Source organism: Nelusetta ayraudi, unplaced genomic scaffold, assembly GCF_046127955.1.
Source record: "Nelusetta ayraudi isolate G7.1 ecotype Tasmania unplaced genomic scaffold, CSIRO-AGI_Nayr_v1 ptg000076l, whole genome shotgun sequence".
NCBI classification, from domain to species: domain Eukaryota; kingdom Metazoa; phylum Chordata; class Actinopteri; order Tetraodontiformes; family Monacanthidae; genus Nelusetta; species Nelusetta ayraudi.
The window spans coordinates 1,211,460-1,236,413 of record NW_027466126.1 but is presented as its reverse complement, the minus strand read 5'-3'; the positions used below and the strand labels follow the sequence as shown (position 1 = coordinate 1,236,413).

General features: G+C 46.6%; 1 protein-coding gene across 3 annotated transcripts in view; it reads left to right on the top strand.

Annotated features, from left to right (window-relative positions):
- The window catches only part of znf462 (zinc finger protein 462), a 42,602-nt gene that overhangs the window by 9,828 nt on the left and 7,820 nt on the right, over positions 1-24,954 (top strand). For all 3 annotated transcript variants that reach the window (XM_076043774.1, XM_076043775.1, XM_076043776.1), the window contains exons 2-8: positions 10,407-10,666; positions 10,920-16,138; positions 16,587-16,721; positions 18,819-19,231; positions 20,878-20,996; positions 21,547-21,744; positions 24,681-24,939. In XM_076043774.1, the coding sequence (XP_075899889.1) occupies positions 10,447-10,666; positions 10,920-16,138; positions 16,587-16,721; positions 18,819-19,231; positions 20,878-20,996; positions 21,547-21,744; positions 24,681-24,939 (6,563 nt within the window). In that variant the 5' untranslated portion in view covers positions 10,407-10,446. The remainder of the gene's footprint in view (positions 1-10,406; positions 10,667-10,919; positions 16,139-16,586; positions 16,722-18,818; positions 19,232-20,877; positions 20,997-21,546; positions 21,745-24,680; positions 24,940-24,954) is intronic.

Here is a 24,954-nt window from a genome sequence, read left to right as displayed (position 1 = left end):
TATTAAGTATTAAAGGCCGTCTGACTGAGTGGGTGATGTCAGGTAACCCACCATCTGTCAGAGGAAGAGCGCGAGAGAGAGAGAGAGAGAGAGAGAGGCTGCCACCAGTGCAGTCTGACCTTGCAGTATAGGCGACATGCGTGTAAAACAGGAAAGGACCCCCCCCCACCCCCCCCCCCCCCTCCAACCCCCACCACACCGCTTCCTAAGGGATTAGCATGGTGTGGTAGTGTGGCGATCCTGGCTCTCACCTTCGGCTGTGTGTCGATCTGTCCGAGGCCTCAGTCAGCCAATTGCTTGGAGGTTCAAAGATCAAACTCCATCAGTCCTGGACTCGAGACTCTCTGGCTGGCTGGCTGGCTGGTTGGCCGTTGTTACTAACACGCCACATGTTCATACCATGTGATGCACTTTCACCCTCGTTTGGATTATCTCCTAAATAAGATTTGAGTTATTGTTGCGTACGCCCTCGTTTTGTTCTACTGAAGCCTTTTTAAAAATCAAATGACATTTTCTTTTTGTTCAAGCAAGTCCTTTGCTGCAAAAGACTCCAGCATAACAAAATCAGAGACGATAGCCATAGAACGTCTTGTGTGATGTCATCTTATAGTCTGCAAGACTGAAGTTCGACTTTGCCTTGACAACAAGCCAAAATATCCCCTGTGGCCTCCTCAGTAGCAGGAGAGTCATGTGAGCACATGTGAGCACGGTGAGTTCTGGAAGGTTCTCCTGGCTGGTAGGCTGCAGTGAATACTTTGGCTAAAAAAAAAAACATTAAGGTGTTAATATTGCTTGTTTGTTTTGAAACTAACTGGACTTGTTAGTCCTCTGAATACCTGAGTAGCACCGAATCAACGGACCGGAAGCATGTTATGTTTTAGCGTTGTACTAGTTTCCATTTTGTTTGCCTCTTAAACACTTCTGCCCCTCTGTGGACCTCCAGAACAGTTGCGTGGATTAGAAAATGTCCATCAGTGTCTCCCTTCGATGTGGAGGTTGTGTCAAATGTTAAATTCTGGCTGAGCTATCCCTTGAAAACAAAGCGCACATGATCTTCCCCCTTTTACCCGGAATCCCTGAGGGTCACCTACAGGCCTGCATCTGTGTGGTGTTTCTCTTTAAATGGCCCGGCTGAATGTGACACCGGTGAAGGTCAGGCTGCCGACAGATCAGCAAAGCTGGCTGGATTGCCGTGTCTGAAAGGCTCTGCACCTGTATTTACCAATCCTCCCAGACAATGTGGGATTACTGGGCTGGTTTCCTGAATGTTCACCAAAAACCCAGGTACTCCTTTTTGGCCCTGAACATTTTCAGGCCATTTCCCTTTGTGCCGACCTCACGAGTGCTCGGGCGGAATGTCATTAGTTTGCCGCATTTAAATAGAGCAAGAGGAATTTGTGAATGAATCGAATCATGGGAGCCGCGCTCACTGTGGAGCCCCGGAGAAGGTTTCTGAGCCGTTACCGTGGCAAGGTTCCGATCTAACCGAGCGGTATTTGATTTCTCTCTGGAACTTGGAGAAGGCAAAGTGGAAGACCTGAAGAAATTCCAGGCCAGGTCGTCTTTCCGCGCAGGATGGTCATGTCAAGAGGAAGCTCTGAAGGAAAAACTGCTAGGAGGCCAACAGCAAGCTAAAAATAACCAGAGGACTGAAGCAGAGTCTGTGCACAGCAGGCGCTTAGGAAAAAAAAAAGTTTTATGTGCTCTGAACACTTGAGGGGCAGCGAGATGAAGACGACTCGCAATGAGAGAGAGAGAGAGAGAGAGAAAAAAAAAACAGGTTCATGCTGGCTTCATAAGAATGTGGCTATTTCCCATGACAGGAATTTTAACTTGTGATTGGATGAATCCAAGGTAGAATGTTTCTTTTTTTGGAGCCAAACACCTAAGTATAGAACTTTGGAGTTAAAGTTGTTGGACACTAGTGAGTGTAGTGAACGGCTGTTGAGCCGGTTGGTTGGGAAAGCATACGGTCTAAGAGCTGAAACGAGTTCCATGTCATTTAAGGTGAGAGGGCGGTGTGAAAAATCTCAAATCTTATATAAAAAAAAAAAACTCCATCCACACAGGCGAACACCATTTCCAGTTTTAATTCAGGTTCAACTAGAACTGCAGCAGGTCTCTACAAACTATGGCATGATGGCACATGTGGTTTCGACAGTCATGAGGTCTGAGAAGTGACTCAGTTCCAGCAGAGCATAGTGTTTCCTCACTGCAGCTAACATTAGCCGTTGTAAGCTGATTGTCTCAGCAGAAGCTTCTGAGGCTGAAGATCTTCACTCCACTGGACTCAGTCTGGCTCCACAGCTCTCCACTCTATGTATTTATTTATTTAGTTACTTCCTTCATTTGTTCTTTTTCCAGAATGCGAAAGTTGTTGTTTGCTGCGTAGGAGGTGTTGCTGTCCTTGTGGCTTTAAGAAGAAGGACGCAAGAAGATTTTTTTTTTTTTTTTTTTGGGCCACGTTAGCTGGTTAATGGTTGACCTACTTTTTTTGGATGCCATATGCTTCCTGAAACAGTCTGCTAGCCAGATTAACTGCAGCGTTCATGGTCAGGTGGCTGCCGCTGAAATCTCATGATGAGGTTAGTGATCGAAGTCCTCTTTTCTTTCTTTCTCTCTTTATTTCATTCTTTTTTTCTTTTTTTTTTTAAAGAGAGATTTATTTGATCCACAGTTGTCGGATGAAAATTTCACATCATATTTTGATCTCTGCAGTAGGAATCCAAAAAAAAAAAAGATCCAAAGCAAAGACATCACTCTTCGTCTCGCCTATTTATTGATTGATTAAAAAAAAAAAAAAAATGTCTCTGAGCTTAAATTTAAACTTCAAATGAAGTGATTTTGAAGTTAATTTGTAAGCCGAGAGGTTGGTGGTGCAACTATTCTGACTTGTCCAGCCCGGTTTGGCTCGTTTGGCTTTTTTTCCCCCCCATCTCCTTCATCCCAATCCTGCAGATGTCTGATGAATGTTATGACAAAAGCGTTCATACCCAACATTATCGATCCTTCTCTCTTCGCCCCCTGAAAAGACCCGCTAGCATTGATCGCCCAGGTGGGATCGATGTCTCATCTCGGCCGCATTCAGACTTCCTCAAATGAGCAGCGCCATGTGATCGCATCATTTAAGGAAGCTCCCGACTCGGAGGCGTGAGGTCACCGCCTGCTCCGCTCTGGGCCTTATCAGCGCAGCTGAAGCAGCGACGCTAATGAAACAGATATGCTCGTCAAGGCAACAGCAATGAGATCCCTCACTGGACTGGGAAGTCGCAGGCTTTTAAGGCTAACTACATATATATATATATTTTTTTTTAATTATTGTTTCATAGCGCTGCCTAAAGTCCTTCCAGATTTTAATTGCAGTTTTACATAAACACATTCATTAATGCCTACATGGGCAAACTATGGCCCTGGGGCCATATGCGGCCCGTTATACTTTCGAAACCGGCCTGCGGAACTTTAAGAAATTGTTGACAGACAGACAGACAGATAGATAGATAGATAGATAGATGTACTTTATTGATCCCAAGTTGGCAAACTACATATATATATATATATATATATATATATATATATATATATATATATATATATATATATATATATATATATATATATATATATATATATATACATATATATATATATATATGTGTATATATATATATATACATATATATATATATATATGTGTATATATATATATATACATATATATATATATATATGTGTATATATATATATATACATATATATATATATATATATGTGTATATATATATATATACATATATATATATATGTATATATATATATATACATATATATATATATATATATGTATATATATACATAAGTAATCAAATAGCTGTGTTTCATACATTTTTTTTGTTCATTATTGAATTGACTTCAAAACACACGTTTTACACATATCCCATGATCTTTTTTTTCTCCTATGAGAAACCGGCCCCTGCCCCAGCTTGTCCTACAAATTTTTTGCACCTTTTTTTCCTGTTTAATCGTCACCGTCTTTGCCCTCTTTTGTTTGTCGACTCTTTTGTTTGTTGCCTGTAAACACCGGCACCTCCTCGCAGCAGAAAACCCAGAGACTCTTGGCTGCGAGGGGGACAAAACGGCGGCGTAAAAAAAATCAGGTGACTGACGTCCGTCCTGAACACGCTCGCCATTCGGAACAGCATCCCACCTTTACTTGCTCACATGCGCCTCTCTGTAATCTCCACGGCACGTTATGGTCAATAATTTGCTCCTCTGTCAGTTGATTATTGGAATGTGAAGGTCGCCGCGGCTCTTCTGAAACTTGTGTTGTCGCTGTCTGATAAACATCAGAAACGTGGCCGGAGCTGCAGGCAGGTGGAAGGAAAGTGCCGCAATTCTTAATCTGAAGCCAACATTATTCTGAATAGGCCTCCGTTCACGTCTGAAGACCTTCAGGTGCCGAAGAATCCAAAACAAGTGAACGTTGGAAATGAGACCTTTTGCTAAGTGGCTCTCGTGCAGTGTGTTGTCTGTGTGTGTGACCGTGTACTTGTGTTGCTTTTCGTATTTCGAGCATTGTGAATGCAGACACACGGACATATGGTTGCATGTCAGCTGCGAGTCTGACCATCCGGACGCTAATTGCGCTTCCTGCTTAGCCTTTGGATGTTTCAGGGCCTGTAGCTGCGGTCGTGTCTGCTCTCCATGAATAATACAACGGGAATGTGGCCAAAATTATGACACAAATGTGTTTGATTGCATTTGATTAAAAAACAAAAAAAAGTGAGAGTCACTTTTGTTTTGTTTTTTAAAGAATGTGAAATCTCCAAAACGGCTTCAGGCTGTGTGACATTAAACAGGGTCATGCTTTATTTTATTCTATTTTATGCTAATGCCTCAAAACCCAGACCAAGTTTGGTCGGTGCTGAGAAGCTTCACCGAGCTGTTTTACTTCCACATCTGTGACCAAGTCAAATACGCAAATCAGCCTTTTCCTCTGGTTTAAAATAAGGCGGCACACGGTTCAGCGTGTTTGCAGCTCAAACAGAAATGCTGGTGTGTCAAGATCTCCCACAGATGTGGAAGAAGTGACTCAGTTGTTCTGACCCCCGCCGCCTCGGCATCTGTCGCGGCTGTGTTTGCCGTGGCGGACAGGCCCGGATTGTTGCTCCGAGTGGACGGCGGCTCCAGCGACTTGTGGCCGCGAGGAGCCGCTTTCACTGCAACCCCGGCATCGCAGGAACCCAGGTCAGAGGAACCTTTTTTTTTCTTTTTTTCAACGCTGGAGCGGGAAGCTACACTCACATGATTTGCATTGAATGCACTCAGAGCGAAAAAGGAAAAAAAAAAAGCTGTGGTGAGAAATGAAAGTGAGGTGGCTTCGATGTTTTCACTCTTCTTCGCAGCCTCCGAGTAAGGTTGTAAATGGCTTCATCATTTTCCTCATGATCAACGTTTCCACATCAGGGGAAGGACAGTCTTGACCGGCTCTCTGCTTCCTGTTGTTTTCTTAGAGGGCACCGCCCCCCTACCCCTTCCCCCAGCTGTCTCAACCAGCTGAGAAAACTCCGGCCAAGAAAGGAGGCAGATCTGCTCTCACGCTGGTGCCTGACGAGCGCCATGCCAGGGTTTTAGACTAGAGTGTCTTTTGTCCGAGCGCCACATGTCCTGGAGGTTAGTGTTCGGAAAAGCCTCTCCGAAAAGAAGCCGGGGACAAAGTTAGCCAGCTAGCTCAGTTACCCTTTAACGTGCACGCGCGCATGCAGAAGCAAGTGGAGCTTAAATTAGCGGCCGAAGCAGCAGCAGCAGCAGCAGCAGCAGCAGAAGGGCTGGCGGCCTCTCCTGAGGTCTTGGTCGCTGTTAGAATAGGAAACGTATTTTTAGCGCAGATTGGGCTGAAATGATTTAAAGAAAATGATGGTCTGACGGAGAAGATTAGACGTCGTTCTAATGCAGCAGGAAGACAAAACGCTCCAGTTCCCAGGTGAGGTCGGAGCAACGCCGACCACAAAAGAGAAACTGTGAAACTGAAGCCTTCGCCAGGTCTCTCTCTGGTTTCAAAGTTCCCCCCTAAGAGTCTGTTAAAGAGAATGATTAAATGCTTTAGTGCCAAAATAAATATTTCTTGCTGCTGCATGACTTGGCCCCGCTTGCATCAGCAGATGTTGGATTTCAGGAGTGATTTAAGCCCCTCAACACAAAAGGACTCTCTTTTGCGCTGTGGAGGTTTCCCGTTCTCTCCGGCACGCAGGTAATGCTGAAAGAGTCGCTGCAAGAGAAAACAGCGGAGACAGGCCGATGGGTAATATTTGAGACAAGTGGAGAAGATGCAACTTGTCGCGGTGTATTTGCATTTTGGCTGGAGCAGTAGCTTTCGAGAGCAGCTGGACTTTTGGGATCCTTGTGGAGTAAAATTTAAAAAAAGAAGTGCATGAGAATGTGGTTTGTGTTCCTGCAGTTGCAGAAGTTTCTGTTGAAATCTGACGCGTGCTTCACTCGATCAGCACCCGTGTAACGTGAGCACGGCCATGACGACGCTCATCTGTGAAGGCTTTATTGGCCCCAGAAGTTAAATTTTGCCCTGTGCACCTGCTGCAAGCGGGAACCCAGAAGGAACCGTCCAACAAGCCACATCCTTGTTTGACCATCGGCAGTTGGGCGCCGCCGTCTTTTTACGACACCGCACCGCGTTTTACAGCGCCCTCCGCGTGTGTGTCTGTGTGTGTGTGCATGTGCTGCACTTGTTCGTGGCACTATCAGATCCGGTGTACCGAGTCCTTCAGGGCCGATTACATCAGTTCGACGGGAGCCGCAGCGACCGTGATCTCCAGCTCTCCGTCTCTTGTTTGTGCAAGAGACCAAATTCTTGCAGCTCCCGTGATGCAACGTTTGCGGCTCGTCTGCAGACACAAAAGAGATCTTTCTGCCGCGGCTCGCGTCTCCCTTCGGAGAACATCTGAAGGTGACTGCGTTGCGACTTGCGACAGGAACCCAGAGTCTGAGGCGCTGCGGCACGTTTTTCTCTCTCGTTCCTTCTTTCGAATTACTTCTTGAAATGAACAATTTCATCTATTTATTTATTTTCGGTCCCCTGACATTTTCATCTCATCTCCTCCTCCTCCTCCCCCCACCTCCAAAAAAAAAAAAATTGATTTTCTTCTTTCAGGTTACCTGCTGCTATTGCCACTGGGTCCCTCGGCTTTAAAAAGCAGCCTGTCCTTTACAATCAATGGGTCATTAATTATTGAGGCTGTGCTGGTTGACAAGATACACGTCCTGTCTTGTTTGCCGGAGGAATCGTCTGTAGCCAAGAGGTTTGGTTTGGTGTCATACTAGAACATAGCACATTAGCGACTTTTTCATTCATCAATTGAAAATTAAGCTTTTATTTTTTGCCCCATCCCTGAGATGGTGGCGCTCACCAACGGTTAAGGACAAAACCTCTGTACTCCTAATCAGCTTAATGCTGGCTTATTCAAAGGCCCTCTTTCAGACGGAGCAGCTGCTGTCAGCCAGTTTGAGTAGAGGGTGTGACTGCTGGCAGAGCTCGCCGATGCAGAGAGACCGGTTGGTGATTAACAAATGTCAGTAGACTTTGGAATCTGGGGAGCCCAGTCTGATGGCTTTGTCCTCTGGTGCTAACGGCTGAAGGTCCTTCCAGGTGGCTCCGTCAACCACTCCCCCCCGCCCCCCCTTCCACCCGGTTCCTCCTTCCACCCTTTTCCCCTCCCTCAGGGCTCTGCTCTCTGCCCCCTTTCTGCTGCTTCTCCTTCTTCTCCTCTTCCTCCTCCTCCTCCTCCTCCTCTTCGGGCTTCGGGGCTTTTCAAGAGCTCTGAGATAAAGGAGTCCAGGCATGCCGCACATTTTTATACACCCCACGTCCCCACCACCACCACCATACCTCCCGTTTGCAGAAACTGCCAGATTTCTCCACCAAGTGTCGGCGCACGCCATCCGCTGGTCCCCCTCTTTTTTTTTTTTTTGGCGCAAAAGTGGACTTTGCAATGGCTGGAGGAAAAAAAATAAAAGGACGAGGCAAAGTCATTCTCGAGATGTTTTCTGCTGAGCCGTGTGGGGCAGAAGAGGGCTCGGGTACATCTGGCAGATAGATTTCTCTCAGCGGCTTGCCAGCGTCTGTGCCGCCTGTCTTTGAGGAAGAGGATCTGATCTGCTGTGGGTCCATGTTGTGGCGCTGGCTGAACACCTAAGTGCGCAGAGCCAGCCGGCTCCTAAAATGGCTGCCCTTGAAGCAGGGCTCAGAGGAGGGTCTGAGCAGCTCCGAGCTGCCTGTCAGAGCCCCAGCTGACTGGATGAAAGAGGTTACACAATCTCTGCCGTTGACTTGGTTGCGGCACAGGAAAGTCGAGGGCAGATGGTGGTTGTGTGGGAGCATTTTTTTCTTCTTCTTGTTCTTCTTCTTGTTCTTCTTCTCCTCCTTCTTCTCCCTCTGGGGCATTTCAAGGGGGACCTGGCATTGGGAAGGCAGCTTCTTTTCAGAACTGCGCTCAAGTGCCAAGAGGGCAGGGTGGGGTCCCGTGGTGAGGCTGTAACCTGACCCTGGACAATGGATCCCCTGGTTGCTCTGGGACATGCTGGTAGCTTTGGTCGGCTGACTGGTTTTTGGAGCTCTGCTAGAGGAACAGTTGGGTGAGGGGGAGCGGGGGCAGGATTCCCGACTGTCCCTGGCTCCGTGCGACACGTGGTGACTCGGTTATAGTGGTTAAAATAGTGGAGAAAAAGGCTGCCATGGCACATGAATGCATGTGCATGACTGATCATGTACACATCGTGTGTTTATTTGCGCTGTCTCTTTAAACATATGCACGTAGTGCTGATTTGTGTCCATTGTCTTGCAAGATCACAAGTGCCAAATTTTGCTACATTTTTTAAAACAAAATCTTGTGTTGTGCGTCAAACAGCTTTACGCTGAGAAGCAGCAGCAGTAGTAGCCTGGTTGGGTTTTTTTTCTGTTTCAGGCCTCAGGTACATTCACTTCTCACAACACCTGTCTTGCCAAACAGTCTTCAGGTGAAGATAGCTACGTGTTTCTGACTGGAATCTGTTTACAGACTCCAACAGAGCTGCACTGGCAGCCATGCATTCAAGAGGTTGCCAAAGTATACAGCTGAGAGCTGTGGGCTTTTTTTTCTTTTCTTTTATCAGGCTTCACAAAAATAGAATATGATAAACCACATAACAAATGTAATGTTATGTGGTTTTGTGTTGTCAGTGTAAAGGGTAAAACAAACAAACAAACAAAAACGTAACCTCCCCGCTCCCAAAGAAATAGTTTGGAAGGAAATGTTAGGATGAAGGAGCTGTGAACTTCAGCAGCATCCTGTTTTTTTTTTTTTCCAACTGGCCAGGTCGAAATTGTAACATAGCCCACAAGCCTTCATCTCGGAGGTCGATTCATCCAATCTTATTTCAGACCAGAGTTGGTACAATCTGACGGAATAGTCTGCTCTAAATACTGAGCTGTGGAGCAGCTCTCCAGCTGTTGCTTATCCCAAGGTAATAAAAATGGGACAAATCAGCCCATAATCCCTGCTCCATGCCTCCATTGTTCTTGGAATGACAGTTTGCTTTAAAAAAAAAAAAAAAAAGAGAAATAAATTCTTCTTAGTGTTCTGAGTAACATCATCATCATCATGATCTGCTGAAATCTGCCCTCTGTGTTTTGCAATGCCTTGTGCCTGTTCTGTGGGCAGCTCCTAGTGTTTTGATGAGGGAAAAAGCTCCTGCACTGTAATGTTTATGTGGTCTCCCCTTTGTAATGACATAATGGAAATGTGTTTTCAGTTGCCCCGCGTTGCTGTTGCGATGCACTAATTTTGATTTCATTGACATTTTGCTTAGTGTTCACCATCACACTCGGAAAAATAGGCGCACAGTGTGACGCCTTGATTTGTCTCAATTAGAATTAAAGGAATGCATTGTGCCCACACACACAAAAACAAAACGCCAAACAAAACCGACTTTCTGACAATACCTTTTTTTTACTTTTTGGTGTTACTGAAGCTCATATATTATATGAAAAAATGATGTTCACCCTTAAGAGGCTTTTGTTTGCTAACTAAACAATTTAAAAGCAGTACAAAATATGTGTTTTTACTTTACTTCTTATTCAGTGTTATAAATCCTGCTCTTTATTATTCTTTTGTGACAGCAGGGGCTGCTATTAGTAATCATGCTTGATGATCACAAAGCATATTTTAATGCCTAATTAATAAATTTTATTTGTCAGCATCAGAGGGCAAAACCTAAAATGGCCTTAATCTTGAAGCTTTGCAATTAATTCTACTTTAGTTCTGCCAACTTCCTATGAAGACTGTCTGCTACAAAAATATCCGAATGTGCTTCTGTGAAAACAGGATGTAGCCTCATGCTCTGTTCCTTTTTCTTTGCAGGTTTCCCTGATTTTCCAGGGAGTGCTCCCTCTTTTCAGTGATGGAGGTACTGCAGTGTGATGGCTGCGACTTCCGTGCCGAGTCACACGACGACTTAAAGGCCCACATCCAGGAAGTGCACACTGCCTTCCTGCAGCCTGCAGATGCAGATGAGTCCGACTCCCTGAGGGATGAGGACGATGAGGAGGAGGAAGAGGAGGGTTGCGAAGACAACGGCAACAAGGAAGACAACGATTACGCGGCCCTAAAAGATGGAATGAGTATGTCAATTACTACTAATGTTACTGTTCGACCATTAAAGACCCATATGATTTTATTAGTTCCATTACTCTGATGATAGAATTGTAAATCTTCTATAACATCTGCTTTGCTTGGTTTTTCAGAGTTTTTTGTTGTGTGTTGTATTGAATTGTTTTAAATCATAGATTGATATCATTTCTTAGTTGTTGTTTTTTTTAATCTAAATAATTTCTCTAATATTTATATTCACATAATGTCTCCTCAACCTTTCAGGTCCCAACTCTACTGATAACGGCAATCGAGCAGCACAGAGGCAGACGCCTGAAACCCAAATGCGATTCTACCAGTGCAAGTTCTGCGTCCGTTACTTCAGATCAAAGTCACTGTTGAGAAACCATGCCAAAAAAGTGCACGACGTGGCTGAGGACGACTCGGACGCGAGTGTCTCCTCTGAGAAAAACAAGCAGCCAAACTACACCGTGTTAATGCACACCGACCACTCGAAAGTCTACTCCTGCCAATACTGCACGTACAAATCTCCACGCAAAGCCAGGATAGTGAAGCATCTGTTAATGTACCATCATAAAATTCCTTTGGAAAACTGCGAAGACGCCTCGACCGACCACGGGGAGGACTCTGACGCTCCCAGGGGACACATGACGGGAACGTTTGCCTGCGAGTGGTGCCAGTATCAGACTGACCAGAAGGAAAACTGGACGAACCACGTGGTTGAAGAACACAGCGACAAGGTCAAAATAGTTTCCGGTGTGGGAGAGCTGGAAGGGGAGGTGAGTGAGCTCTCCCCCAAACCAGATTCTCACTCTGCGACTGCCAGCCCGTCTCAGTCGAAAGGAGGCTTGGCTGAAAAGGAAGTTGCCGAGGGAGAAACAGCAAAAAACTTGTCGCTGCCAGAGGTCTCATCCTTTCCATACACACAAATCAGTGCAGTGACACCCAACAGCACAGGTACCTCTATTTTATCCAAGAGATTTGGCTCATCCAGTGCTTCTAAAAGTGTCACTGAGATGAACTCCAGTTTGCTTGATGTGGAAGACTCTAGAAGCAGTCTAGAGGACGGCGGCGACGATGATGAAGACCTGGCCGACATGGACGACGATCCCAGCTACACTGGGACCTTGTCAGCCGATGCGAAGCAGCTTTTGACCGATGACGACCACAAATTATTGGAGACGAAAGGAATACCGTTTAGGAAGTACATGAACCGATTCCAGTGCCCGTTCTGCTCCTTTCTCACCATGCACAGAAGGAGCATCTCCCGCCACATAGAAAACATTCACCTGTCGGGTAAAACCACCGTGTACAAATGCGATGAATGCCCCTTTATTTGCACCAGCCCTCTTAAACTGGGCACGCACAAGCAGAGCCACACTTCCTCAGACATGGAGACCATGGACCTAACCAGTGACAGCCCTGATCCACAGGGTAACAATGCAGTCGAAGCAGTCAACGGGGGCTCAAAAGTCAACGGGAAAAAGTTAACCAGCACACCAAAAGACCAGCAGAACCCTCACCGCTGTACACTGTGCAGCTTCTCTACCACCACTCTGAAAGGCCTGAGGGTTCACCAGCAGCATAAGCATTCCTACTGTGATGACCTAGATACCACTGTCTTCGAAAGTCAGCTCACTGATCCACCGGACGCCGAAGTGGACACTACACCAATTCTACTTCAAAAAACCCAGACGTCCATTTTGGGACTTGCCACTAAAAAGCCCTTAGTAACAGGGAAAAGAGCCAGGAAATCCATTAATGACTTGCCTTTGGACTTGTCCTCGGTCAAGAAGAGAACAAGAATTGATGAAATTGCCAGTAACCTTCAAAGTAAGATAAGTCAAAGCCAGCAGGACATGATCATAAACCTAGATGACATAGATGATGACGTAGACGCAGCGGAGGATCACACCAACGCGGAGAGAGAGGATGGGGATCCTGAAAGTCAGAATGCTATTTTCACATATAACACATATCAGTTCAACGCAACAGAATCGCTGAGCTCGCACGAAGGAGGCAGGATCGGGAAGCGAAAAAGTAACCCCAAGTCAAAACCCAGAAACATTCCCATATCGTTGACCCTGTCAGATGACAGTGAAAATGTCTCGGCCGACCATGGCGACGGCGCCATTCAAGACAACACTGACTTTTCTGAAGAGCAAGGAATTGCACGTTTCTACTGTAAACACTGTGACTACCACAACAAATCTGCACGTAGCGTCAGCACCCATTACCAAAGGATGCACCCGTACATCAAATTCAGCTTTAAGTACATCCTGGACCCCGAGGACCAGAGCGCCGTTTTCCGATGCTTGGAGTGTTTCATTGAGTACACAAATTACAACGATCTTCACCAACATTACATGGATCACCACCCCGAGGCAAGCAACGTGCTCAACTTTGACCAGCCAAATCTGGTGTACATGTGTCGCTTTTGCTCATACACAAGCCCCAACGTCAGGAGCCTGATGCCCCACTACCAAAGAATGCATCCCACAGTCAAAATTAACAACGCTATGATCTTCTCCAGCTACATTGTGGAGCAAGGCCAAAAGACTGGTGAATCGCAAACCCTTCGAGAAATTCTGAACTCTGGCCCCAAGAATTTTAACTCATCGTCTCCAGCCCACAGGTCCTCCTCCAGCCCGCTGCCCAAAACGTCCTCCAAAATCTCTGAGGCCAGTGCCGAGACAGACACTGTCAAAGACTCAGCGGCTGGCAACGTTGTTGTTTATAACTGTGACGTGTGCTCCTTTGCTAGCACCAACATGCACTCAGTTCTGGTACACTATCAAAAGAAACACCCAGAGCAAAAGGCGTCCTATTTCCGCATCCAGAAGAACATGAAGGTCATCTCGGTGGATCAGTCACAAACTGGTTTAAACTCGGCGTATGACCTCAGCAGCGCGTCACCTTCAAAACGAGCGACAAGCGCGGCACTCTACGGGTCAGATGAAGAAATGTACTACTGCAAGCACTGTGTGTACAGCAACAGATCCGTTGTTGGTGTGCTCGTCCATTATCAAAAGAGACACCCGGAGGTCAAAGTGACGGCAAAATATATCAAACACGGTGCCCCAACTGCCGGTTTGATGAAGCTGATGGATGATTTGCAAATTGCAACGCCTAAACAATTTTTAAAGCAATTTCAAAACAACGGTCACAATGGCTCTGATAATTCAAGCCCAAAAGCAGGGAATGGTGAGAAAGGTGAGGACGAGCTGTTCTTCTGTCAACACTGTGATTACGGCAACCGCACTGTCAAAGGCGTGCTCATCCATTACCAGAAGAAGCACCGGGAGACCAAGGCCAACGCAGACCTCGTGCGTCGCCACACTGCCGTCGTTCGAAGTCAGCGTGAGCACGCCCAGATGGTCCAGTCGAGCAGCATCTCCGCTGCGGTGGTCCAGGCTCCCCCGGACCCAGACAGCGCTGCGTCACTGCGTTCCCTCAAGTGCAGACACTGTTCCCACACATCACCTTATGTGTATGCCCTCAAGAAGCACCTGAAAAAAGAGCACCCTTCTGTAAAAGCCACAGCCATGACCATTTTACATTGGGCTTACCAGGATGGCATTCTGGAGGCCGGTTACCACTGCGAGTGGTGCATCTACTCTCACTCTGAACCCCAAGGACTGCTCCTCCACTACCAAAGACGCCATCCTGAGCACAATGTGGACTATGCCTACATGGCTAGCAAGCTGTGGGCCGGCCCAGAGACCAACTCGCAAGGGGGCAACGCGGAAATCAAACATTACAAATGCAGGGACTGTGCCTTTGAGGCATGTACAATATGGGACATCACTGGCCACTACCAGGCGGTCCACCCGTGGGTCATTAAAGGGAATGAATCTGTGCTTTTGGATATAATCAAAGGAAATGGATCAGCAGAGCAAATCCAACTGCAAGTTGTCAAAGACCATCTTTCATCTTTCAATAGCCAGTCTTTCGAGGATGACGTGCCAGTGATTATTGGTACCCCGCCTCAAGAAAGCAACACTCATCATACCCACCCACGTCTTTCCATCTCAAACAATGCTTACCAGTGCACTGTGTGTCTGTCAGAGTACAACAGCCTCCATGGCCTCCTCACTCACTACGGAAAGAAGCACCCTGGCATGAAAGTCAAAGCTGCCGATTTTGCACAAGAGGCCGACATTAACCCTTGCTCGGTGTACAAATGTCGACACTGTCCGTATGTCAATTCCCGAATCCACGGCGTTCTGACTCACTATCAGAAACGACACCCGACAGTGAAAGTCACCGCTGAAGACTTTGCTGACGATATCGAGCAGATTGCTGATTTAAATGAAGTAGACGATAAGTGCAAAACTCAAAGGCAAGGCTATGGCGCGTACAGATGTAAATTGTGCCCGTACACACACGGGACCCTCGAGAAACTCAAGATCCACTATGAGAAATGCCACAACCAGTCAGTCTCTGACATATTCCCTGCCTCTGCTGTGAACTTCTGCCTGGCTAAAGACATGGATCCACTAGGTGAGTGCAGCGCTAGTCATTTATCAAGCACAGCAAAAGTGCAGGAGGTCAGCGAACTGGACCTTACCCTCTCTGAGTTACCTAACAACAAGACTGCAAAACACGCTATATTCCGCTGTCAGCTCTGCAAATACTTCTGCTCCACTAGGAAAGGCATCGCCCGCCACTACCGCATCAAGCACAACAACGTTCGTGCTCAGCCCGAAGGTAAAAACAATGTCTTTAAGTGCGCCCTGTGCTCGTACACAAATCCCATACGCAAAGGATTGGCAGCGCACTACCAGAAGCGGCACGACATCGATGCTTATTACACTCACTGCCTGGCTGCTTCCAGGTCAACCTGTGAAAAGCCAAACAAAGTGCTGCCGCCACCGCCCACCGATGGGGACAACCCTGAAATGAGCGAAGAGCTGCGTTTGGCTGTGGAGAGGCGGCGGTGCTCCATTTGCGGCTTCCAGGCTTTCAGCAGGAAAAGCATCGTCTCACATTACATTAAGCGGCACCCAGGTGTCTTCCCCAAGAAGCAGCATTCTAGCAAGCTGGGCCGCTACTTCACCGTCATCTATGCCAAAGAACTGGAGAGGACCGACGTCGACGGCGTGGCAGAGGAGGACAAGAACCCGCTGGACGTTCCCCTTGAACCCGAGCAGGATGGAGATGTGGAATGGCTGCCGTTCAAGTGTCTGAAATGCTTCCGATTGTCCTTCAGCAGCGGCGAGCTGCTCTCTATGCACTACAACGACCACCACGGCATTGATTTGAAGAGAGACTTTGAGGTTTCGCCCAGGCCCGGGGATGAAGACTCGGAGTTGTACCAGTGCTCCCACTGTGAGCTAAAGTTCCTGGCCCTCCCAGTCCTGGCCAAGCATTTGCTGAACCACAACGATGAGTTTCAGAAGAGAGCCATGAGGCAGGAGAGGCGGAGGCAAGTCCTCAGCAAGCACAAGACCACAGAACTGCTGGAGAACAAAGCGGAGAAGGTGAGCCGAGACACAAGCCCTTCTTAACACAAAAAACTGCTTCTCTTTTAATAAATTTCATCAGAAATGCGCATCCATTTGATGTGCATATCCTCATTAGATTGATTATTTTCGTAATAATTGACATTGTACACAAAGTTCTTTATCTGCCAAGATAGAATTATAAACAATTATCAATTAAATTGACACTTAATGATTTTTTGGAAAACAATAAGCATGATAATTACTTCATAAAAGTTTAATTGAAAGGCTGCTAATTTCACTTCATTAAAATTTGATAGTACTGAGATGCCAAAGTGCATCATCGTTTTGTGAAGAAATTACGTTAGTTAGGTGAAAAGCTTATACAGTATTTGCCTGAATGTTATTAAATAAAAACAAAACCTAAAATGAACCCTAGTTTCAAAAGAGCATTTGTTAAAACTTTCTGTCTTTTCCAAATGAACAGGAAAGCGCCCTAAACAAAACTCCCGTTGGATTCAGATGTAATTTCTGCATAGAAGTGCATCCCACCCTCCGAGCCATCTGCAACCACCTCAGGAAGCACGTCCAGTACGGAGAGGTCAAGGAAGGTCACGTCAAGGTAAATGAAATTGCATTCAAAAAGAAATGCATTAAGTTCAGCTGCAACATTCGTCCTGCTCACTAGAGCCCCATACGATAAATGTTGTTTGTTTTTTTTTTCATCTTAGACTCAAGTAGCCTTCAACCAAAAATAAATAAATAATAAAAAAAAATCATCACCCAAAGGTTGCAAGCCACATCATATAAATAACACCCACTGTGACCACATGCCGTGTGTGTGTCTTGTCGTCTTACCCTCCTTCCTCTAGTCTTATCTGTGATCTGTTTCGCTGAACTTGGGTTCCATCTCCAGTTCTTGTTTTTCACTGGCGGGGGGCTTCAGGGTGGACGCTCAGTCAGCCTCCCCCAGAGAAAACAGGCTGTGGCGTCTCGTGGCAGTGAGACGACGCAGTGGTGAGCCACGACTTTAAGGGCAGCTGCGGGTAACAGTATTAGTATTCCACCGGAGTCGCCAACAATTCCAAAGTGTGATTCCATTCCACTTTGTGCCGTCCTGGTCTTTGTGTTGAGGTGGTTACAAACTGACCCACCACATAGAAACCTCATACGTGCATCTGTTTAAAATTAGGAGGTCGCTTTCAGAGTAAACTGATAGTTGATTTGAAACATTTTCTGTCTGTTACATTTGAAAAAAAACCCCACTGATTTCCTGTTTACAGGATGCTAACAATGCAAAGCTTCCTATTGGTAGCTTCTTGATTTTGTCACAACGAAACCCTGCCAACACTTTTTTTTCTTGCTTTTAGGCAACCGATTGGTTCGTCAGTGTGCGGATATTTTAATACCCCAGAGAAAGACACCATCAATTTCGGGCTTTGACAGTCGAGTTGTGCAAACACACGCGGCTTGTTAGATATATTTAGAATCTGGGGTGAAATATGAGTGACAAATGAGCTCCTGTTTTGTCCACGATGGGGTAGAAGCCCAACAGCACAATGAGCATGATGAGCTCATCAGCTGATGAAGACATCCCCGCCAGATGACATTGCTTTGGATATTCAGTGTTGCGGCTCCAGTGCTGCAGCAGTTTGCAAAGCTCTCTGGTCGGGGAACAGGCTGACAGTGCAGACGGAACAGACTGCACGGCCTGGTTGGGTATGCTGATGCCACATCTTATTTACGGCTGCGTGAAGTGCAGGGTCAGGTCCTTCCACAGACAGAACGAGCTTCCTCCGGGCAATAAAAGAAAAAAAAGTCATGGTGATTGTGTGTCCACTTGTGATGACTGTGGAAAGCAGTAACAGAGGGAGAATAAATAAATGGAGGAGTTTTTGTGTGTGTGAAGTGGGTTTGCTTTACTCTTGGTGGTGAAGGTGAAAATAAGCAGATGCTACTCTGTTGTGACGTTGCTTCTACTGGGGAATTTGGCATCAGCAGCTGGAAAATATTGGAAATCTATAGACTTATGGTCACTGTTAAAGGTCCCATATTCAACCCGTGGCCTTTATCTTTTGTCCTTGGGTCCAGTGGAGCGGCCTCACAAGATGAATTGTTAAAAAAAAAAAAAAAAAAAAAATGATAAAGACCCCTGTAGTGTTTTAGCTTCCTGCTAAAGCTAAATGCTTTGTGTCACCTTCTGCTTGTTTGGAATGGCAAAATAAACAAGACAGTCAGAGGTTGGAACCAGCACAAGGCAGCACAAGGGTTGTTTTGATGGAGGTATTGTGCCCTTTGTGACATCATAGATGGATTATTTCCAGAACTTTCTGAAAGGTGTAGCCAGCCAAAGAAATGCAGCATGGACGTTTCTCATTTTTAGGATTTTTACAAATGGGTTTGAGATTGCACACATGAAGCAAGAGTACATTTTTGGTGTGGGTCCTTTCAGTTGAAACTTAAGGTCACTTAGAGATTCAATCAATCAAACACTTTGTTTGACCCCGAGTGATCTTGCACTGTGGATCCATAGGCTGTAATTCAGGAAACTTCATCTCAGTGATTGATGCTATATTTAGTCTGCCGCTGCATGAACGTGCAGGAGACGAGCGGGTGAAAGGAGACAGTGGATGGATAATTGAGCTCGTGTTCCGTGTGATTCTCCCCTCCTCCCTCCCACTTCGCTAACAGTAACATTTCCTTCGCCGTCTTTCTGCAGCAGGAAGTCAGCGAGGTCCCGCTGACGCTGCCTTCAGAGAGCCTGACCAACGGCGACCTGGAGGGGGTTGAACCGGACGACCTCCACGCGGATGTGGCCTCCATGATGGGTCCGCCCTCGGTTTCCACGGCCCCCGGCGACGTTGCCGTGGAGATGCTGGAACCGGAGACAGATGCCGTGGTGGGGAGGGCGGCGGCGCTCGTGGCGGCGGCGCGGGCAGCGGCGGCGTCCCAGGGACAGCTGAAGCAGAGATTAGCGGCAGGGGGTCACCCGTGTGCCCAGTGCGACCGCGTCTTCATGTCCATGCAGGGACTGAGGTCCCACGAGAGGAGCCACTCAGCCATGGCCATGTTCAGCCGGGAGGACAAATACAGCTGCCAGTACTGCCAGTTTGTCTCACCCTTCAGACACAAGTAAGTGGAGGGGAGAAAATGCACAAATTCAGACATTTTTCGCTTGTGTGTGGTATTACATCCCCTGTGCTGTCAGGGTATTCTTAAAAAGTAAAGTTCAGATTTGTTTTTGGTCCGGCCCTCCAGTGGTGCGACCTTCGCAGAATTAATTATCCAAGCAACTGTATAGATTTACTGAAAACTGAATTTTTTTTTTTTACAAAAAAACTTAGTAAAGGGAGGATTTCCGACTTCTGATTTTCGTCGGATACATATATCAATATATCTGACCTTTTAAAATCTTACTACTTGTCTCACAGTCTGTCAGGGAAGCAATAAACCTGTGCCCAACATCAAATATAAAAATAAAGCAGGCCGATGGCGCGGTGATAAACCTTGTCATTCACAGGGATGTGGTGAAAAGCTTTGGTTCCTCATTGTGCACAGCGTTCGTCCTCCATCCACTTTTGCTGTTGTGGAATTAATGTGCATATAAAGATATTATGGATGCAGGTTGTTTGGTTATGTTTTACACTTGCTTGCATTCATTCAAAAACAAAAACTGTAGTTTTTTTTTATTTGGCATCATGTTTTCAGTCGGTCCTTTCCATATTTCATAATTATGGAAAAAACATGTTATGAGCAGCAGGCAGCAAAATGCATAAAAAATATGTTCTGTTTCAACCCAGAATCTGACTCATTTTGCAACTTAGAGCTGCTTTTTTTTTTTAAGCCGAACATGTACATTTTCCGACTCTTCGTCCCAGACTGCCAATAACCGCTCAGTGTGTCGAGAGGCTTTAATTAAAATCCCTCCGCAGCGAGCGGCAGAGCACCAACACGCTGAGCTAAGCTACGATTTCTGTTTCTGAGGCTTTTGCGACAACGAGCGTCTGAAGTACAAGCGAGGCGTTGTGTTGTTCCATTTGTCCTCCGCCGCAGATCAAACACCAAAAAGGTGCTTAACGTGCAGCTTCCTATGCATCACAAAGCCGTCAGCAGCGGCGGCGGCAGCTGCTACTGCGTGTTTACCCTCCCGCAATCCCTTCCAATCTTCCATCTTCTCCGAGATTTCCCTCCTCGGAGAGTCGACGGGGCAAACACTGCGGCGAGATGGGCACTTTTGCTCGCGCCATTTTAATTTTTTTTTTTTTTATCCACGGCGCGGGACGCGAGAGATAGAGCCAGCGTCCTCATCTCCTCTGAGCTCCCAGGTGTAATCCCTGCGTACTGTATGTGCCCTGACCCAGAAACAGGCTGCATTCCCATGCCACCTCGGAGGCTGGCATTAAAAACACAAGCCACCGTCCCCACAGAGGCTGCGCACACGCACTCCATTTCCACCGGGGGGGGATTGTGGGTAGATGAGTTCACCCCTGCAGCTCCCGAACTCTGCAGTCTCTGTGAGAATGCGAGACTGTTGTTTGTGAGGTCAACAGAGTTGAGGGGTTTGGAAAAGGAGAAGAAAAAAAAAACAGATACCGGTAGTCGTCTTCTGAAAACATCAGCAACAGTGGCTGCTGAAGAGAAGCTTGTCCTCAAAATCTTCCTCACAAAAAAAAAAATATCTTTGTTTATTATTGTTGTTATTTAATCTCATGACCTCTCTATTGTGTATGTTTGTGGTTGATGTTTTTTTGTTTTGTTTTGTTTTTAATCATCTCCAGCCTGGACAGACACGTGCAGTCTCACCACGGCCACCACAAGCCCTTCAGGTGCAAACTCTGCCCTTTCAAATCGGCCTATGTGAGTCGCCTGAAGAGCCACCTGCATAAAGCGCACACAGGTAACACACACACACACACACACACACACACACACACACACTCCACCGGTGTTTCCATGACAAACAAGGTGGCGTTAAACCAGAAAGGCAGCCTTCTGTTTACAGGTTCACACGTAACAGTGCTGAGATCAGTTTAGCGTCTTCTGCAGGCACTTTAAAAGCTGAAGAGCAATTTTCTTCAGATCCCTTTTTTTGATTTGTATTTTTGGTGCAATTCTTTCTTCTTTTTTTTCAGTTTTGCAGAGGACATGATAAGATGATAAAAGAAAAAATAGAAAGTGCATCATGACAAAATATGAAACCAGAACTAAAAATCAGCAGCGCTATTAATGGCAGTTACAAGTACAAATTCTTAACAGACTGAGTGATAAGAGGAAGGAACAGCAGAGCTGTGCATTACAAATTTTGCAAATAAGTGACTGTCATAGATGATTTTTTTTGTTGTAATTGTAGCCCTTTGTTTTGTTTTTTTGTTTTATTGTCCGTGGACGCAAGCAATGAATAAATATATTTCTCTGATTATTTTTTTTTAAATATATTTATTTCCCAGGTGAGCAGTACACCTACAAGTGCTTGTCGTGCCCCTTCTCCTCCATGACCATCAGCCAGCTGAAGGAGCACTCGCTGACAGACCACGGCGAGGCGCTCACCCTGACCAAACTCAGGGCAGCCACGCAGGCGGCCCACGCCGCCCCGAGGCCTCCCCGGCTGCCCAGTAACACTGAGCAGACCACCCTCGCTCCGGACGGTAATTATGTAATTTTATTAAACCATATGACATCACCCGGATTTGGGGGGAAAAAAACAAAACAAAACAAAACAACCAAAAGCAGGAGGCTTTGTGCAGCAGTCTGTTGAACTGTGCTTTCTGGCCAGCAGGCGCTGTGTATTTAATTATCCAGAGCGAATGAGCCTTCGTTCATTTCACAACCAGGAACTTTCAATAGGAAGGAAGTTGAAGAGTTCACACACAGTTCGTGACAAAACTCAAAATTGAAAAAAAAAACCTTGCAGTCAGAGTGGTTGAAGTTTCATAGTTTGCCTGAAGGATGTGCTGCTTCATCATCATCATCATCATCATCATCATCATCATCATCATCATCATCATCATCATCATCATCATCATCATCATCATCATCATCATTATCATCATTATTATTACTTTTATTTCTTTATTTATCATAATCCCCTTGCGGCCTTGCATCGGTCAGACTAATGTAGACTCGTGTGGACGGGAATAACAGGTGTTCCAGGCGTGCAGAAAACATCAACGGGAAGGGAAAAAGAGGAGGCCTTTTCAAAACGAGCACAACAAACGTAGAACCTGTCGTCCGTTGCATTCCGGGAAATCAGATTTCCCGAAGTCTCAGACTCAGCAGCGGCTAGAGAGCCTCGATGCTCGCTGTGCGTCGCTGGCTGCCGCCTCGCCACATTTTAACGAGTGTCCCACCAGAGTCCGGCCAGTTGGCCGGCGAAAACATCTGTTCCACCAAGAAAAACCTCCTCCTCCGTCTCCTTCTTCTTCTTCTTCTCCTCCTTTTGAAGCAAAAATGCAGTCGGCTCATAAACCTGCCACTGCCTCAGCAGGCACACTCACCTCTAGATCAAATATATGTCAGCTATATAATATAAGGCCGCTCATGAACTCGCAGCTGAAGACTCCTCAGACGGGAGCATTTTCAGACGGGTTGGTGAGATTCCAGAGTCGAGGACGGGAATCTTTGTCCTCTGTAGGAGAATTCCAGACATCTCGTCCAGTCCTGCGGCCTGTCTGGCCACATTTGGGACCGTTTGATTTCGTTCGAGAGCTTCCCGTCGCTGCTGAACGCTCCCTCTGAGGGAGGCAGGTAGACGCGGCCGCAGCGGCGTAGGTGTTTTCAGCCTCTTCGTCTGGCGGAGCCGCGTTTCTTCTCTGGCAGCAGCAGCAGCAGCAGGAGCAGCAGCAGCAGCAGCAGCAGCAGCTGTCACCTTGCTGCTGGAGCTGCGGAATCTTCTCCCACCTACCCACCCCGGAGCTGAAGCAGGGGCCGCATTCCTCAGTTGCACCAACCGTCGCTGTCAGCTGCGCCGCAGACAAGTGGAGCATTGAAGAGAGAAAGAGAGGGAGAGGGAGAGAGAGAGAAGAGGGAAGCTGACATATTGAATGTCTCTCGGCCGTGCCAGAGGAGCTACCTTCTAGCTGAGTGCGCTAGCGCTCGCATCAGAACGAGCGCTTTTTCTCGCCTCCTTCCTCTTTTTTCAGGGTGATTAACGTTTGATTGACTGGAATATCTCACAAAATGGTTCTTGGGAGGGGAAAAAAGGAGCGAAGCTGCAGTTTTGAAACATTTACACCAGAGTTTTTAGCATATCGCCGCCACCGCCGCCGCCGCCGAGTCTTTTTTTTTCCTCCTCCCTGTCGCCCCCTTTAGAAAGGCCTCATTAATGTGACGCAGCGGGGAGTTGAGGCCATTAATCATTCAGGGCGACGCGGCGTCACTTTATGGCAGAATTTGCCGTCCACTAGCTCATCTCCATACGTCCGACGCACAATGCAGAGGCAATATTAAAAGCATGAATCAAGCGTAGCGTGGTTTGATTCGTACGAGTTCCTCTGCCTCACTCTGCAAAAGAAAGTGAGAAATTGGACTTTGAAGGGTTTTTTAAAGCAAAAGAGATGGCTGTTTTTTTTTTTTTCTTTCTTCCCTCTGTTACCTTGTCTTCCCGTTCTTGCCTCCTCAGACTGCGCAAGTGCTGAATGGGGCATTTTTCACATGGATAGATATTCTATTAGTGTCAGTGTTTTATTTATTGATGTGTTGCAGGCTCAAAGTAGGACGAGAAGATGAGCCGGCTCACTGATATTATAGACTCTTGAGGATGGGAATGAGGAGGAGGATGAGGCGGGAGTGAGGGAGGGTGGGGGGAGGGAGGTAAAGGGGAACGAGTGATGGCTGACGTGTCTCCCTTGCGGAGGGGTGGATCAATCGCTGTCTGCTCGTCGTCTCTCATTTTAAAAAATGTGCCGTATAAACGGAACGCGCATTCTGCTTGTGAATAAACAATCGGGCCAATCGATAGGCTGGCACTGCAGCGACACACATAAAATGGGTTTCACGCTCGAGCCGTCAGATGTGGAAGTCTTGGCAAAGTTAATTCCTGTCTACAAAAAACTTGCCTAATAATACTGCAATGCATGTTATCTTCATGATTGCCATGACAGAAAGTGAAGCAGGGAAAGCATATATGTAGTTCTGTATGTGGAAATAGATATAGATATATATATGTATGTATGTATATATGTATGTATGTATATATATGTATATATATGTATAGATAGGTGTGTGTATAGATAGATAGATAAATATCACACAGACATGGAAAATTCCCCTTTGTGATGTCACAAAGGGCACAAACACCTCTCCCATCCTAGTGATAACACCCCCAGCTGGGTGTCTGTTCCTCCCTCTGCAACCTCCTTCCTCTTGTTCCCAGAGTTTAGCAGAAGGCTATAAACAGAAGGCTAAATATGTTGTTTTCTTGAAGTGCAGAGAGTTGTTGGGATAAGTCATCATATGAGAATCCCCCACTGAAATCAAAATGATAAATAAAGATCAGAATATAGATTATATGCCTGTGGGACCTTTGCACAGTGTGAATTTGCTGCAGTTCTCCAACTCTCCGCCTCCCTCTCTCCCCCCGCAGACCCGTCGTACCTGGAGACGGAGGACGTCCGTCAGCAGCTCAGCCACTACCAGCTGGCCTCCCGCGCCCAGACGTCCCTGTGCTCGACGCCCGGCGGCGCGGCAACGCTGGCCGACACGCGCGCCGACGGCATGCTGTCCTGCGAGTTCTGCGAGTTCAGCTCGGGCTACATGCAGAGCCTGCGGCGGCACTACAGGGACCGCCACGGCGGCAAGAAGCTCTTCAAGTGCAAAGAGTGCGCCTTCTTCACGTGCAACAAGTGAGGAGAGACCCA